The sequence below is a fragment of the Gadus macrocephalus genome, chromosome 5, assembly GCF_031168955.1.
Source record: "Gadus macrocephalus chromosome 5, ASM3116895v1".
Classification (NCBI taxonomy): Eukaryota; Metazoa; Chordata; class Actinopteri; order Gadiformes; family Gadidae; genus Gadus; species Gadus macrocephalus.
In genome coordinates this window covers 5,018,111-5,033,969 of record NC_082386.1, presented here as the reverse complement: position 1 = coordinate 5,033,969, position 15,859 = coordinate 5,018,111, and the positions used below count along the sequence as shown (strand labels likewise).

Here is a 15,859-nt window from a genome sequence, read left to right as displayed (position 1 = left end):
ATGCAATCAATGCTGGTTGGTATCGATTGTTACTCCTTATCTAAATCTAGATCGGAAGAAAAGTGTAAAAGTAGCCTATGTGTTCTGTAAAAGTGAACATATATACACCAAATTATTATCTCTTAATATTAAACAATATTAAGTTGAAAGACATTATTAACTAATTCCCTGAATAAATCTTAAAAGAATGCTATGATATTAAAAAGACTCGGAGAAGGGTCATGATCAAGCAGTTTTATTGAAAACCGAAAGGCAGTAAAACATGGTTTTACTGCAAGGACATGAGCCTGGATCTCAGGCCAATTAAGCTGCTAAATGGCTGCTAAAAGGTTCTAACTTACTTTTACTTTCTTCTCAATGGAGAAGAAATGTAGGGAGGATGGAAGATGCAGAGAGGGAGGGGACGTGTTTTCATTGTATTTAAGAATCTTGCTCCCTTCTGCTCCTTCTGTTCTCTCTCTTTGCAAACCTTGAACCTTTAACTCTTTAATCTTTAACTCTCCCAGGGATTAAAAAAGACAGCGATGGGTCATGATCAAGCAGTTTTATTGAAAACAGTAAAGCATTAAAACATGGTGAAGTATTTCACTCGGAGCTGAAGGACATGAGCCTGGATCTCAGGCCAACCAAGCCGCTAAAAGGTTGCGTACTCTACTCTATTTCTCCTCATGTCGTCCTCCTGTAGCGCTCCCTGTATCTTCTCGTCCTCTGTCAGAGGGAGCACTGCTGGCTGCTCACACTCTTGCTCAGCGGGCTGCTGAGAGCAGAGTGGCTCACATGGCAGGTAAAGGTGTGTCCTGAGCGCCACCTTGTGGAGGGCAGCAGGAGGACGCTGCTAAGGGAGTAGCTTCCATCAGGCTGCCGCTGGGCCACGCCCGCCTGGACCTCCTCGCCCCTCACAGAGGCTCCGTCCTCGGACCAGGACAGGGCGGCCCCGGCCGGGTGGAAGCCCTTAGCCAGGCACACCAGAGTGGGCCCCCCCAGCCCCGGGACAGGAGGCTGGGTGGCCACCATCAGCTCCAGACTGGGGGGGGACGGGGAACCAGCTGGAGGGAGGGAGGCCATTAGAGTCAGAAAAACTAGAGTTTTAAAGTGAACCAACGTTCTGTAAGAGCCGAAAAAATATATGAATTACACCTTTTTATAATCAGAGAGAAAGAAAAAACGGTTAGTCTCTCTTTAAAAGGTTTGCATTAAGCAGGACTTTAGAGGCGTTGTATTACAGTAGCTGATATTGATGAGGGAAATTTGTCTTGTTGAGTTTAGTCAAAACATCCATAATACGATAATATGTAGAAAAGCTCTGACCAGACGTTAGAAATGTTATTGATGTAACCATGTTAGAGATACATTCAGTTCATATTTAGCCTGTTTGTAGCTTGGTAATATTGATAAAGTTGCATTAATTATATTAGACTGATAAAAATGTAAATGTGTAAAATGTAAAAATGTAATACAAGGCAAATAAAGGTCATGAAAATGTAAACTTTCTGTTAAATAATGAATCACAAACTTACCAAGAATGACTTCAGTGCCGCCACCAAAGAAGGTTGGAGAGTCTCACAGTGTTTTGTCTCCGTACAAAAACCTCTGTGTTGTGAAGTGCTGCTTGGCCTCTCCTTGCACTTTACTCCCTTGGAGTTTATCTTTTAAATCAAATATACAATGTCCCAAACGGTCCGAATCTTGACCCTGGGTTTCCACCTGCTTCACAATGTTTTGATGTGACAGAATTCAGTAATGGGGACTCATCCCTCTCTCTTAGATCATCCCAAATGTCTTTGGTAGGTTTTTGTACGGGTGCCAGGCTGCACTGTAGCACTGTGGCCTGTACCACAGCGGACACATGCACAGTAGTATGTCGCCTTGTCTTCATCTTGAATGCCATTAATCAGTAGATACTCTGTTTTGTCACCTCTTGTACCAGAATATGTAAACCGACTGGGAACGCCACTTGCACTACTGCCAGTTGTGTAAAGTAAAAACTTTGGCGGTGAACCACTCTTCTGCTGGAACCAGGACAACACATAGTTGCCACTGCTGTCAGTTTCAGTGCAGGATATTTTGACATTGTCTCCTCTGTTCACAGAGAGGGTCTTCTCCTGGGTTAAAACGAGAGCCGCTTCCAAACCTGTTAACCAACAACGCAAGTACATTAACAACAAGAAATCACACACTGAACCAGTGCGTAAGGTTATATTTTGGACGACATCTGTGTTGGAGATAACCTGAGATAAGGGGTGTTGGTAATGGTCACCTTGCAGGGTCAGCATCAGAGCAGCGATGGTGGAAGTAGAAAAAGCCATCATGAGGTCCAAGGAGTGTGGGCCGCAGGCTGAGGGAGAGTAGCTGTGTGTTATCTGGACAGTACTCTGCTGTTCTGTGCTCCATTCATTCTGCTCTCCTATAAAGAGTGCAGCGCTGAGGGAGAGAAACAGCTCCACCTATCCTCTGTTTGACTGGGACTTCAACCACCCAACCAGCAGAAGAACCCTTCCTCTGACATTTGCATAACAGATGTGGACTCTATTCTGGTATATTCAATCTACTTTCATATCATCTTTCCAGGGGCTTGTTAATAAATATGATATTCATGCTCTAAAATTGAATACGTTGAATTTTGGTTTTATATAAAGTTAGATTCAAGAAGTTGAGTCTTGGTAAGTATTGGCCTTCTTTTTCAACATAGTCATTACAACACTTATCAACGGTCTCAAAGCCATGAGCCATCATGCAAACCTGCAGATATTTGGAGCTCTTTTCAGTTCCTCTTTCATGACTTTCTGTACGACTGCAGATTGGGCCACATGTTCCATAGGGACCCCAAGGTCACGTCCTCACTTGTTTCACCTTTATTCAAATCGTTATATTGTATTAATTATATTATTCCTAAATCTATATTAAACGGTGTGTCAATAAACAACTAATCAATAAAATAATTACAGTTAAAATATTCCATAAACCGATACATTCTGAGTAGGTTTTCATGTGCAACATTCAACCACCCTAACAGGCAATATCAGGCCACAGAAAGAAAAAAAATAGGAGGTTCTGATTGTGTGTGTGTGTGTGTGTGTGTGTGTGTGTGTGTGTGTGTGTGTGTGTGTGTGTGTGTGTGTGTGTGTGTGTGTGTGTGTGTGTGTGTGTGTGTGTGTGTGTGTGTGTGTGTGTGTGTGTGTGTGTGTGTGTTTATGTGTTAGGGTGTAAATCCAACAAGTATGAAAGAAAAATTCTTTAAAATAAACTTTAAATTCAGATTTCAGTTATTTCAATAATTTTTTGTATCTTGCTGTGACTTTAGACTCAGCACAGAAAATAATCGACAACAAGTCTGTTGTGATTGAATGATTAAACCATCATAATGGTTTATCCTGACTACAATCAAACATCTGTTTCCAATATAATCTGTCAAATTCTCTTCGTTTGGCTGATTCTGAAGAAGAACAATTCACGTGAACGTGATTCACATGAATGCAAACAATGTAGATACAGCCCTTTGGTCCTTGTTGTAAGACATTTTGTGAAGGACTAGTACAGCAATTCAATATTATGTTGTCCACAAACTCTGTGAGGATGCAGATTGATTCCATTAGACAAATGTGCTGTATTACTATTGTTTATGTTTGCGGGAGGCACACTCCTATAACAATGCTATTCTAACGAATAACTACAGGCAACTCATTTGGACAAATTATACTGGTATGAATGTTTCAGTGAAGCCAGGAGAGATGGTTGAGGTGGTTTGACCACCCAGACTGGTGTTGTCCTTTAAATGCAACACTTCTCAATGGAGGAGAAATGTAGGGAGGATTGATGCAGAGAGGGAGGGGATGTTTTTCATTGTTGTGTTTCAGAAACTTGCTCCCTTCTGCTCCTTCTACTCTCTTTGCAAACTTTGAATCTTAACTACAGGTCCTTTAACTCCCCCAGGGATTAAAAAAGACAGCGTTGGGTCATGATCATGCAGTTTTATTGAACACAGTAAAGCATTAAAACACGGTGAAGTATTTCACTCAGAGCTGAAGGACATGAGCCTGGATCTCAGGCCAACCAAGCCTCTAAAAGGTTGCGTACTCTACTCTATTTCTCCTCCTGTCGTCCTCCTGTAGCGCTCCCTGTATCTTCTGGTTCTCTGTCAGAGGGAGCACTGCTGGCTGCTCACACTCTTGCTCAGCGGGCTGCTGAGAGCAGAGTGGCTCACATGGCAGGTGAAGGTGTGTCCTGAGCGCCACCTTGTGGAGGGCAGCAGGAGGACGCTGCTAAGGGAGTAGCTTCCATCAGGCTGCCGCTGGGCCACGCCCGCCTGGACCTCCTCGCCCCTCACAGAGGCTCCGTCCTCGGACCAGGACAGGGCGGCCCCGGCCGGGTGGAAGCCCTTAGCCAGGCACACCAGAGTGGGCCCCCCCAGCCCCGGGACAGGAGGCTGGGTGGCCACCATCAGCTCCAGACTGGGGGGGGACGGGGAACCAGCTGGAGGGAGGGAGGACATTAGAGTCAGAAAATCTAGAGTTTTAAAGTGAACCAATTTTCTGTAAGAGCCGAAGATAAAAAGAGATGAATTACACCTTTTTATAATCAGAGAGGAAGAATAAACTACGGTGAGTCTCTCTTTAAAAGGTTTGCATTAAGCAGGACTTTAGAGGCGTTGTATTACAGTAGCTGATATTGATGAGGGAAATTTGTCTTGTTGAGTTTAGTAAAAACATCCATGATACGATAATATGTAGAAAAGCTCTGACCAGACGTTAGAAATGTTATTGATGTAACCATGTTAGAGATACATTCAGTTCATATTTAGCCTGTTTGTAGCTTGGTAATATTGATATAAAGTTGCATTAATTATATTAGACTGATAAAAATTAAAATGTGTAAAATGTAAAAATGTAATACAAGGCAAATAAAGGTCATGAAAATGTAAACTTTCTGTTAAATAATGAATCACAAACTTACCAAGAATGACTTCAGTGCCACCACCAAAGAAGGTTGGAGAGTCTCACAGTGTTTTGTCTCCGTACAAAAACCTCTGTGTTGTAAAGTGCTGCTTGGCCTCTCCTTGCACTTTACTCTCTTGGAGTTTATCTTTTAAATCAAATGTACAATGTCCCAAACGGTCCGTATCTTGACCCTGGGTTTCCACCTGCTTCACAATGTTTTGATGTGACAGAAATCTGTAATGGGGACTCATCCCTCTCTCTTAGGTCATCCCAAATGTCTTTGGTAGGTTTTTGTACGGGCGCCAGGCTGCACTGTAGCACTGTGGCCTGTACCACAGCCGACACATGCACAGTAGTATGTCGCCTCGTCTTCATCTTGAATGCCATTAATCAGTAGATACTCAGTTTTGTCACCTCCTGTACCAGAATAAGTAAACCTACTGGGAACGCCACTTGCACTACTGCCAGTTGTGGTAAGTAAATACTTTGGCGGTGAACCACTCTTCTGCTGGAACCAGGACAACACATAGTCGCGACTGCTGTCAGTTTCAGTGCAGGATATTTTGACATTGTCTCCTCTGTTCACAGAGAGGGTCTTCTCCTGGGTTACAACGAGTGCCGCTTCCAAACCTGTTAACCAACAACGCAAGTACATTAACAACAAGAAATCACACACTGAACCAGTGCGTAAGGTTATACCCTGGACGACATCTGTGTTGGAGATAACCTGAGATAAGGGGTGTTGGTAATGGTCACCTTGCAGGGTCAGCATCAGAGCAGCGATGGTGGAAGTAGAAAAAGCCATCATGAGGTCCAAGGAGTGTGGGCCGCAGGCTGAGGGAGAGTAGCTGTGTGTTATCTGGACAGTACTCTGCAGTTCTGTGCTCCATTCATTCTGCTCTCCTATAAAGAGTGCAGCGCTGAGGGAGAGAAACAGCTCCACCTATCCTCTGTTTGACTGGGACTTCAACCACCCAACCAGCAGAAGAACCCTTCCTCTGACATTTGCATAACAGATGTGGACTCTATTCTGGTATATTCAATCTACTTTCATATCATCTTTCCAGGGACTTGTTAATAAATATCATATTCATGCTGTAGAATTGAATGCGTTGAATTTTGGTTTTATATAAAGTTAGATTCAAGAAGTTGAGTCTTGGTACGTATTGGCCTGCTTTTTCAACATAGTCATTACAACACTTATCAACGGTCTCAAAGCCATGAGCCATCATGCAAACCTGCAGATATTTGGAGCTCTTTTCAGTTCCTCTTTCATGACTTTCTGTACGACTGCAGATTGGGCCACATGTTCCATAGGGACCCCAAGGTCACGTCCTCACTTACTTCAACTTTATTCAAATCGTTATATTGTATTAATTATATTATTCCTGAATGTATATTAAACGGTGTGTCAATAAACAACTAATCAATAAAATAATTACAGTTAAAATATTTCATAAACCGATCTATTCTGAGTTGGTTTTCATGTGCAACATTCAACCACCCTAACAGGCAATATCAGGCCACAGAAAGAACGAAAATAGGAGGTTCTGATTGTGTGTGTGTGTGTGTGTTTGTGTGTGTGTGTGTGTGTGTGTGTGTGTGTGTGTGTGTGTGTTTGTGTGTGTGTGTGTGTGTGTGTTAGTGTGTGTGTGTGTGTGTGTGTGTGTGTGTGTGTGTGTGTGTGTGTGTGTGTGTTTGTGTGTTTGTGTGTGTGTGTATGTGTGTGTGTATGTGTTATGGTGTAAATCCAACAAGTATGAAATAAAGATTCTTTCAAATAAACTTTAAATTCAGATTTCAGTTATTTCAATCATTTTTTGTATCTTGCTGTGATTTTAGACTCAGCACAGAAAATAATCGACAACAAGTCTGTTGTGATTGAATGATCAAACCATCATAATGGTTTATCCTGGCTACACTCAAACATCTGTTTCCAATATAATCCGTCAAAGTCTCTTCGTTTGGCTGATTCTGAAGAAGAACCATTCACGTGAACGTGATTCACATGAATGCAAACAATGTAGATACAGCCCTTTGGTCCTTGTTGTAAGACATTTTGTGAAGGACTAGTACAGCAATTCAATATTATGTTGTCCACAAACTCTGTGAGGATGCAGATTGATTCCATTAGACAAATGTGCTGTATTACTATTGTTTATGTTTGTGGCAGGCGCACTCATATAACAATGCTATTCTGCCTAATAACTACAGACAACTCATTTGGACAAATTTTACTGGTATGAATGTTTTAGTGAAGCCAGGAGAGATGGTTGAGGTGGTTTGACAACCCAGACTGGTGTTGTCCTTTAAATGCAACACTTCTCAATGGAGGAGAACTGTAGGGAGGATTGATGCAGAGAGGGAGGGGATGTTTTTCATTGTTGTGTTTCAGAATCTTGCTCCCTTCTGCTCCTTCTGCTCTCTCTTTGCAAACCTAGAATCTTAACTTCAGGTCCTTTAACTCCCCCAGGGATTAAAAAAGACAGCGATGGGTCATGATGAAGCAGTTTTATTGAACACAGTAAAGCATTAAAACATGGTGAAGTATTTCACTCAGAGCTGAAGGACATGAGCCTGGATCTCAGGCCAACCAAGCCGCTAAAAGGTTGCGTACTCTACTCTATTTCTCCTCCTGTCGTCCTCCTGTAGCGCTCCCTGTATCTTCTCGTCCTCTGTCAGAGGGAGCACTGCTGGCTGCTCACACTCTTGCTCAGCGGGCTGCTGAGAGCAGAGTGGCTCACATGGCAGGTGAAGGTGTGTCCTGAGCGCCACCTTGTGGAGGGCAGCAGGAGGACGCTGCTAAGGGTGTAGCTTCCATCAGGCTGCCGCTGGGCCACGCCCGCTTGGACCTCCTCGCCCCTCACAGAGGCTCCGTCCTCGGACCAGGACAGGGTGGCCCCGGCCGGGTGGAAGCCCTTAGCCAGGCACACCAGAGTGGGCCCCCCCAGCCCCGGGACAGGAGGCTGGGTGGGCACCATCAGCTCCAGACTGGGGGGAGACGGGGAACCAGCTGGAGGGGGGGAGGACATTAGAGTCAGAAAAACTAGAGTTTTAAAGTGAACCAACGTTCTGTAAGAGCCGAAAAAAGATATGAATTACACCTTTTTAGAATCAGAAAGAAAGAATAAACTGCAGGGAGTTTATTTTTAAAAGGTTTGCATTAAGCAGGACTTTAGAGGCGTTGTATGACAGTAGCTGATATTTATGATTATCTTGTTGAGTTTAGTCAAAACATCCATGGTATGATAATATGTAGTAAAAACTCTGACCAGACTGTAGAAATATTATTCCTGTAAACATGTAAGAGTGACTTCCAATTCATATTTTGCCTACTTGTAGCTTGGTAATTTTTGATTAAGTTAAAATAATGATGTTATATTTAGACAAATAAATTAAAAACATAGACGCTAAGCTTGATCACAAAAATATCACTACAGCTTAAATAGAATTGTAACCAAATGATTTACAATTACAATCCCACCCTAAAAATGTAATATACAAGAAACAGATAAATAGGCCAGGGAAATATATTATATATCCTAGAATTTGGTAAGAAAATTAATCATAAGCTTACCAAGAATGACTTCAGTGCCGCCACCAAATCCAGTGTCTCACAGTGTTTTGCTTCCGTACAAAAACCTCTGTGCTGTAAAGTGCTGCTTGGCCTCTCCTTGCAGTTGACTCTCTTGGAGTTTGTCTTTTAAATCAAATATAGAACGTCCCAAACGGTCCAAATCTTGACCCTGGGTTTCCACCTGCTTCACAATGTTTTGATGTGACAGAATTCAGTAATGGGGACTCATCCCTCTCTCTTAGGTCATCCCAAATGTCTTTGGTAGGTTTTTGTACGGGCGCCAAGCTGCACTGTAGCACTGTGGTTTGCACTACAGCCGACACACGCACAGTAGTATGTCGCCTCGTCTTCATCTTGAATGCCATTAATCAGTAGATACTCAGTTTTGTCACCTCCTGTACCAGAATAAGTAAACCTACTGGGAACGCCACTTGCACTACTGCCAGTTGTGTAAAGTAAATACTTTGGCAGTGCACCACTCTTCTGCTGGTACCAGGACAACGTATAGTCGCTGCTGCTGTCAGTTTCAGTGCAGGATATTTTGACATTGTCTCCTCCGTTCACAGAGAGGGTCTTCTCCTGGGTTAAAACGAGAGCCGCTTCCAAACCTGTTAACCAACAACGCAAGTACATTAACAACAAGAAATCACACACTGAACCAGTGCGTAAGGTTATACCCTGGACGACATCTGTGTTGGAGATAACCTGAGATAAGGGGTGTTGGTAATGGTCACCTTGCAGGGTCAGCATCAGAGCAGCGATGGTGGAAGTAGAAAAAGCCATCATGAGGTCCAAGGAGTGTGGGCCGCAGGCTGAGGGAGAGTAGCTGTGTGTTATCTGGACAGTACTCTGCTGTTCTGTGCTCCATTCATTCTGCTCTCCTATAAAGAGTGCAGCGCTGAGGGAGAGAAACAGCTCCACCTATCCTCTGTTTGACTGGGACTTCAACCACCCAACCAGCAGAAGAACCCTTCCTCTGACATTTGCATAACAGATGTGGACTCTATTCTGGTATATTCAATCTACTTTCATATCATCTTTCCAGGGGCTTGTTAATAAATATGATATTCATGCTCTAAAATTGAATACGTTGAATTTTGGTTTTATATAAAGTTAGATTCAAGAAGTTGAGTCTTGGTAAGTATTGGCCTTCTTTTTCAACATAGTCATTACAACACTTATCAACGGTCTCAAAGCCATGAGCCATCATGCAAACCTGCAGATATTTGGAGCTCTTTTCAGTTCCTCTTTCATGACTTTCTGTACGACTGCAGATTGGGCCACATGTTCCATAGGGACCCCAAGGTCACGTCCTCACTTACTTCACCTTTACTCAAATCGTTATATTGTATTAATTATACTATTCTTAAATATATATTAAGCGGTGTGTCAATAAACAACTAATCAATAGAATAATTACACTTAAAATATTCCATAAACCGATACAATCTGAGTAGGTTTTCATGTGCAACATTCAACCACCCTAACAGGCAATATCAGGCCACAGAAAGAACGAAAAGAGGAGGTTCTGATTGTGTGTGTGTGTGTGTGTGTGTGTGTGTGTGTGTGTGTGTGTGTGTGTGTGTGTGTGTGTGTGTGTGTGTGTGTGCGTGTGTGTGTGTGTGTGTGTGTGTGTGTGTGTGTGTGTTTAAGATTTCAGTTATTTCAATCATTTTTTGTATCTTGCTGTGATTTTAGACTCAGCACAGAAAATAATCGACAGCAAGTCTGTTGTGATTGAATGATTAAACCATCATAATGGTTTATCCTGGCTACACTCAAACATCTGTTTCCAATATGATCTGTCAAATTCTCTTCATTTGGCTGATTCTGAAGAAGAACCATTCACGTGAACGTGATTCACATGAATGCAAACAATGTAGATACAGCCCTTTGGTCCTTGTTGTAAGACATTTTGTGAAGGACTAGTATAGCAATTCATTATTATGAAGTCCACAAACTCTGTGAGGATGCACATTGATTCCATTAGACAAATGTGCTGTATTACTATTGTTTATGTTTGTGGCAGGCGCACTCATATAACAATGCTATTCTGCCTAATAACTACAGACAACTCATTTGGACATATTATACTGGTATGAATTTAGTGAAGCCAGGAGAGATGGTTGGGGTTGGTTTGACCACCCAGACTGGTGTTGTCCTTTAAATGCAACACTTCTCAATGGAGGAGAAATGTAGGGAGGATTGATGCAGAGAGGGAGGGGATGTTTTTCATTGTTGTGTTTCAGAATCTTGCTCCCTTCTGCTCCTTCTGCTCTCTCTTTGCAAACCTTGAATCTTAACTTCAGGTCCTTTAACTCTCCCAGGGATTAAAAAAGACAGCGATGGGTCATGATGAAGCAGTTTTATTGAACACAGTAAAGCATTAAAACATGGTGAAGTATTTCACTCGGAGCTGAAGGACATGAGCCTGGATCTCAGGCCAACCAAGCCGCTAAAAGGTTGCGTACTCTACTCTATTTCTCCTCATGTCGTCCTCCTGTAGCGCTCCCTGTATCTTCTCGTCCTCTGTCAGAGGGAGCACTGCTGGCTGCTCACACTCTTGCTCAGCGGGCTGCTGAGAGCAGAGTGGCTCACATGGCAGGTGAAGGTGTGTCCTGAGCGCCACCTTGTGGAGGGCAGCAGGAGGACGCTGCTAAGGGAGTAGCTTCCATCAGGCTGTCGCTGGGCCACGCCCGCCTGGACCTCCTCGCCCCTCACAGAGGCTCCGTCCTCGGACCAGGACAGGGCGGCCCCGGCCGGGTGGAGGCCCTTAGCCAGGCACACCAGAGTGGGCCCCCCCAGCCCCGGGACAGGAGGCTGGGTGGGCACCATCAGCGTAAGAAAACTAGAGTTTTAAAATGAACCAACGTTCTGTAAGAGCCGAAAAAATTTATGAATTACACCTTTTTAGAATCAGAAAGAGGCAGAAAGTGACTTTTTGGTGTTTGTGGATTGAAGAGACAACAATTCCCACCATGCACCACGATGCACAGCTTCGTTGGCCACTCCCACTGATCAGTGGGTCCCACCCCCTGGTGCATGTAGTCTTACGAGAATCCTCCCCTCTTACACTTCCTATTTACTTCTATGAAAAAATCGTCATATTGCGTAATCTTAAACAGGAAGTGTTGGAGATCGATACGGATCTCTCTAGTCTCTCCAGAAAATAAGGGAATGATGCACAACCATTTTAAAAATAGTGGGTTTCTAACGATACAAAGCTTAATGGAAATGGGTGAAGTTTCCCTTTAAGCAGGACTTTGGAGGCGTTGTATTACAGTAGCTGATATTTTTGATTATCTTGTTGAGTTTAGTCAAAACATCCATGGTATGATAATATGTAGTAAAAACTCTGACCAGACTGTAGAAATATTATTCCTATAAACATGTAAGAGTGACTTCCAATTCATATTTTGACTACTTGTAGCTTGGTAATTTTTGATTAAGTTAAAATAATGATGTTAAATAATAGATTCAAGCTCTAGAATTGATAACATTGCATTTTAGTTTATGATAAAGTAAGATTCAAGTAGTTGAGCCTTGGTAAGTATTGGCCTGTTTTTTCAACATAGTCATTAAAACACTTATCAACGGTCTCAAAGCCATGTGCCATCATGCACACCTGCAGATACTTGGAGCCCTTTTCAGTTCCTCTTTCAGGACTTTGCATGATTTGGCCACAAGTTCCAGAGGACACCATGGTCATGGATTTCAGGACTTGACCTTATTTTAACTCATTGAGAGTTATTTCTGAATTACATATTTGTAATTACATGGAAATCATAGAGTTTCTTTTGAAATTCCCATTTCAAATATAATCAAACTCATTATTTAATCAACTAATTATTTATAGAGCACTTTCGATGCAAAATAGTATTAAGAAGTGCTTAAACCTTTGGGAAACAACACTATAAGAACATTAGATTTGACATTTGTAAATCATTTCAAAAAACTTTTATTTGCTACATACATTTGTCCATGTTTTGTAAGTAAGTGCGCCAATTCTGAAAGGTTAGTTCCACGCATAATGTTCATAGCAAGTATCATGACTCCATTCCTTGCATGAACAAAATGTTAATTTAATGTGTTTTTTTTTCTGAACTTACAGGCGATGGTCAAACAGCGTGAGTTCGCACAGAAAGTCACAGGTTAGATGAATAATAAAGGTAAAAAATAAAAAGAAACAATAGACTGGATGAGGAGGACATCTACAAGGTAAAATTAAAACCACACAATCGACCACACCAAAAACATTTCAGAATACATTTACGAATATGTATAGTGATAGACTTATTTCGCAATGTTATTTCAAACTTTTTAATGTGATACACATGTTTTCTCCCCTGCAGATTAAATAGCTGGTATGTAGGCTATATATACATACATGCATCCATACAATGCCATCCAATTTTATGTATACACACATATATACATCTATATACACATCTCTATATATATATGTATGTATATATCTAAATCTATATCTATACCTATATCTATAGATATATGTTACATATATATATATATGTAACAGTGTATAATACCCTAATTACGAATAACACCCCAATTAACCTATGCAGACATTTGGGATTTAATTACCTTTGTTTTCCTTGTGGCAATTATTTTATAAATGTTTATATGTCTGTAATTATATGGGCCAGTTCCAGGAATTAGCACTCCTATGTATTCCCTGTTACAAATAACTTTTAGTATGAAGTAAATATTACAGGAAATATATGTGCACCATCTATTCCATTATTAAAAAGAGTTATGTACCATAACACCGAGAAATGTAAGACTGATCTATGCAGCCCATGAATGTAAAAATCATGATACAGTTCATTTTGACGGAAGGTTTGTCACTTTGACAGATGTAAAATGTAAGTTGATATAGCGAGTAGGCTGCCTGTGAAGAAGAATGATATTAAATCAAATTAGACTCTGGGACTGGTGAATACTATTAAGTGTCAAAACAGACACTGTAAAATTCTTTGTGTACGCCAGTGGTTCTCAAATGGTGGTTCTCGTACCTCTAGGGGTACTTTGGAGTAGCATACTGCAGGGGTACTCCTGAAGAAGAAAAAAAAGCTAGACAATAGAAAATCAAACGTATATCTGACAAAAATTAGATAGGAGAATAATCTACATATTATCTACTACATTGGGTCTACTACCTACTCTCTACTACATTGGGTGAATTTGGACCCTTTTAATATTCATGTTTGCAATGCCAAATAAAACGCACATACAGTATTTATCTTTATTATTATTATTATTGATTTTTATTATTATGTTCTGTGCCGGTGATGGGGGTACTCAGCTGAAAAAATATCTTAGAGGGGGTACACTAGTACCTACACTTTGAGAACCACTGTATATATAAACGGGACTTATGGTTACCGCTAGAGGGCGACAAAACACCTACTTTCGATAGATTTGTTCTTTGGGAATTGGGTTAGGCCTACTGTAAAAAAAAATCTGGGATCTGGGTGGGATGATTTCAAAACTTTAGCCTATTCCAAGATGCTGCACCGAATAAAGCTGTAATATGTGAAGGGGTCAAAGAGGACCAAAACAAAATGATGGAGTAGGGCCTGCGGATTGCACCGGCCCATTGCTGTGAACACGTCTGCTCCTAATGCTAAGTAAAAGCGACAACCGTCGCCATTTGCAGACCTCTCGAGCATTCAGAGGAAGAAACGGAACTCATTTTTCACACACAAATCGGTGATGCATTGCGGTCTCTGCGGACTCTGACAAGTGGAAAGTCAGTGGAGGTGATGTTCCGCAGACACCACGTGTCTTTATACGCGGGGTGCAGGCTACGGGGGAGGGGTGTGCTGTGCTCGGCTGATGTCGGGACGACTCTCTGTGATATTAACAATGTGGGTCACTCTTGAAGGCCTGCTGGTCGGTGCAATCAGTCAGGTGTATCAAGTCGCAGAGGTGAGCGCCCCCACCATGCTCCACCTCTGTGGGAGCAGCGCATTACAACACAAGCCCCCTGCCCGCCTCTTTGCTCCCTGCGCCTGCTCAGGGTAAGCGGCTGTTTGCCACCGGGACGTGAGCTGTGTGTGTGTGTGTGTGTGTGTGTGTGTGTGTGTGTGTGTGTGTGTGTGTGTGTGTGTGTGTGTGTGTGTGTGTGTGTGTGTGTGTGTGTGTGTGTGTGTGTGTGTGTGTGTGTGTGTGTGTGTGTGTGTGTGTGTGTGTGTGTGTGTGTGTGTGTGTGTGTGTGTGTGTGTGTGTGTGTGTGTGTGTGTGTGTGTGTGTGTGTGTGTGTGTGTGTGTGTGTGTGTGTGTGTGTGTGTGTGTGTGTGTGTGTGTGTGTGTGTGTGTGTGTGTGTGTGTGTGTGTGTGTGTGTCATGTTATAATATGGAAATGAACGGCAGAAATGGCAGGAGATGACTGACCTGGTAAGCCAATGTACCGCTAAAAACTATCCCGGGTGCTAATTGGATTTGCCGAGAGGCCGCATTTTGGGTCCCGGATAATCAAAGCGAGTAACAGGAAGTCGCTGGCTTCTATGTTTCATGATTTGCATGATAAAATAACTGCCTCATGATTTCGGCCACACACTATAAATGCTATATAGTGAGGTGCAATATAACATTCTCTGAGACAGTGATATCTCGGGAATATGTTGAATTTCAAATGATGTAAAGAATAGTTAGAAATGGGTGCAAAAAACATGAAACATTTCTGGCCATTCGACGTGGCCATGAAAGTTTGGAAACCACTGTCAATTACTGCTCACCTTTTCATTAGTAACATGTTCAATGAATAACACACGCTTGTTTCAATAACTGGTAACTAGAGCCTTGTACACATTCCCCTTGATACAGGCAATCACAGTATCATAGGGTAAGCATACTTCTTATGTTGGAAGAGATTAAAAAAAAAATTGCGTGTGTGTATGAGGGGGGGGTGGGGGTGGGGGGGGGGGGGGGGGGGGGGTATGCCCTTGCACGGGCCGGGCTCAGAGTTCAGCCTAAAGATAATAACTTTGGAAAATGTGAATGTTGAAAGCAAGTTTAAACGCTGTCAATACACTCAACGCAACGTCCACTCGGGCATCTGCAAGAAATTAGCGTGCATGGATGAATCCTCGTGCACTGTAACGGGCCCATAGGCTAATGCACACGAACGACATAGAACATGTGTGACCGAAAAAGGAAGCAAACGGAATAAACTGGGGGAGAAACAGCAGGGTGTTTATATTAGCATTTGCATGCGTGGGTATGGGTGTGTGTGTGTGTGTGTGTGTGTGTGTGTGTGTGTGTGTGTGTGTGTGTGTGTGTTTCAGTGTGTGTCTGTGTGTGTGTGTGTGTGTGTTTCAGTGTGTGT

General features: G+C 42.3%; 2 protein-coding genes and 2 gene segments (V, D, J or C); all 4 read right to left on the bottom strand.

Annotated features, from left to right (window-relative positions):
- Positions 1–529: 529 nt before the first annotated feature.
- LOC132457574 (Ig kappa chain V-III region MOPC 63-like) lies at positions 530–2,461 on the bottom strand. The segment is given in 4 exon segments: positions 530–1,046; positions 1,518–1,559; positions 1,835–2,131; positions 2,258–2,461. Coding segments are annotated over 4 exon segments (726 nt in total).
- A 1,542-nt stretch (positions 2,462–4,003) lies between these two features.
- Positions 4,004–5,845, bottom strand: LOC132457573 (immunoglobulin kappa light chain-like). The gene is made up of 4 exons (XM_060051827.1): positions 5,691–5,845; positions 5,268–5,564; positions 4,951–4,992; positions 4,004–4,470 (listed from the first exon to the last, which is right to left on the bottom strand). Exons 1-4 carry the CDS (start codon positions 5,740–5,742, stop codon positions 4,136–4,138), a joined length of 726 nt encoding a protein of 241 aa, XP_059907810.1. The 5' UTR covers positions 5,743–5,845; the 3' UTR covers positions 4,004–4,135.
- Positions 5,846–7,419: 1,574 nt separating this feature from the next.
- Positions 7,420–9,745, bottom strand: LOC132457572 (immunoglobulin kappa light chain-like). Its single transcript, XM_060051826.1, has 4 exons — positions 9,246–9,745; positions 8,811–9,119; positions 8,512–8,547; positions 7,420–7,947 (listed from the first exon to the last, which is right to left on the bottom strand). Exons 1-4 carry the CDS (start codon positions 9,295–9,297, stop codon positions 7,613–7,615), a joined length of 732 nt encoding a protein of 243 aa, XP_059907809.1. The 5' UTR covers positions 9,298–9,745; the 3' UTR covers positions 7,420–7,612.
- Positions 9,746–10,861: 1,116 nt separating this feature from the next.
- Positions 10,862–11,346, bottom strand: LOC132457478 (Ig kappa chain C region, B allele-like). The segment is given in 1 exon segment: positions 10,862–11,346. A coding segment is annotated over 1 exon segment (303 nt).
- Positions 11,347–15,859: the final 4,513 nt, after the last annotated feature.

What these genes read in the sequence shown, in the direction of transcription:
- LOC132457572 (XM_060051826.1), bottom strand. Translation starts at nt 9,297, where the DNA reads ATGATGGCTTTTTCTACTTCCACCATCGCTGCTCTGATGCTGACCCTG. An exon ending in TCTGATGCTGACCCTGCAAG is followed by an intron (nt 9,120 to 9,245) that starts GTGACCATTACC and finishes GTTGGTTAACAG; the next exon opens with GTTTGGAAGCGGCTCTCGTT. An exon ending in CGGCTGTAGTGCAAACCACA is followed by an intron (nt 8,548 to 8,810) that starts GTGCTACAGTGC and finishes AAACACTGTGAG; the next exon opens with ACACTGGATTTGGTGGCGGC.
- LOC132457573 (XM_060051827.1), bottom strand. Translation starts at nt 5,742, where the DNA reads ATGATGGCTTTTTCTACTTCCACCATCGCTGCTCTGATGCTGACCCTG. An exon ending in CTGTGCATGTGTCGGCTGTG is followed by an intron (nt 4,993 to 5,267) that starts GTACAGGCCACA and finishes AAACACTGTGAG; the next exon opens with ACTCTCCAACCTTCTTTGGT. An exon ending in TGGCACTGAAGTCATTCTTG is followed by an intron (nt 4,471 to 4,950) that starts GTAAGTTTGTGA and finishes CCCTCCCTCCAG; the next exon opens with CTGGTTCCCCGTCCCCCCCC.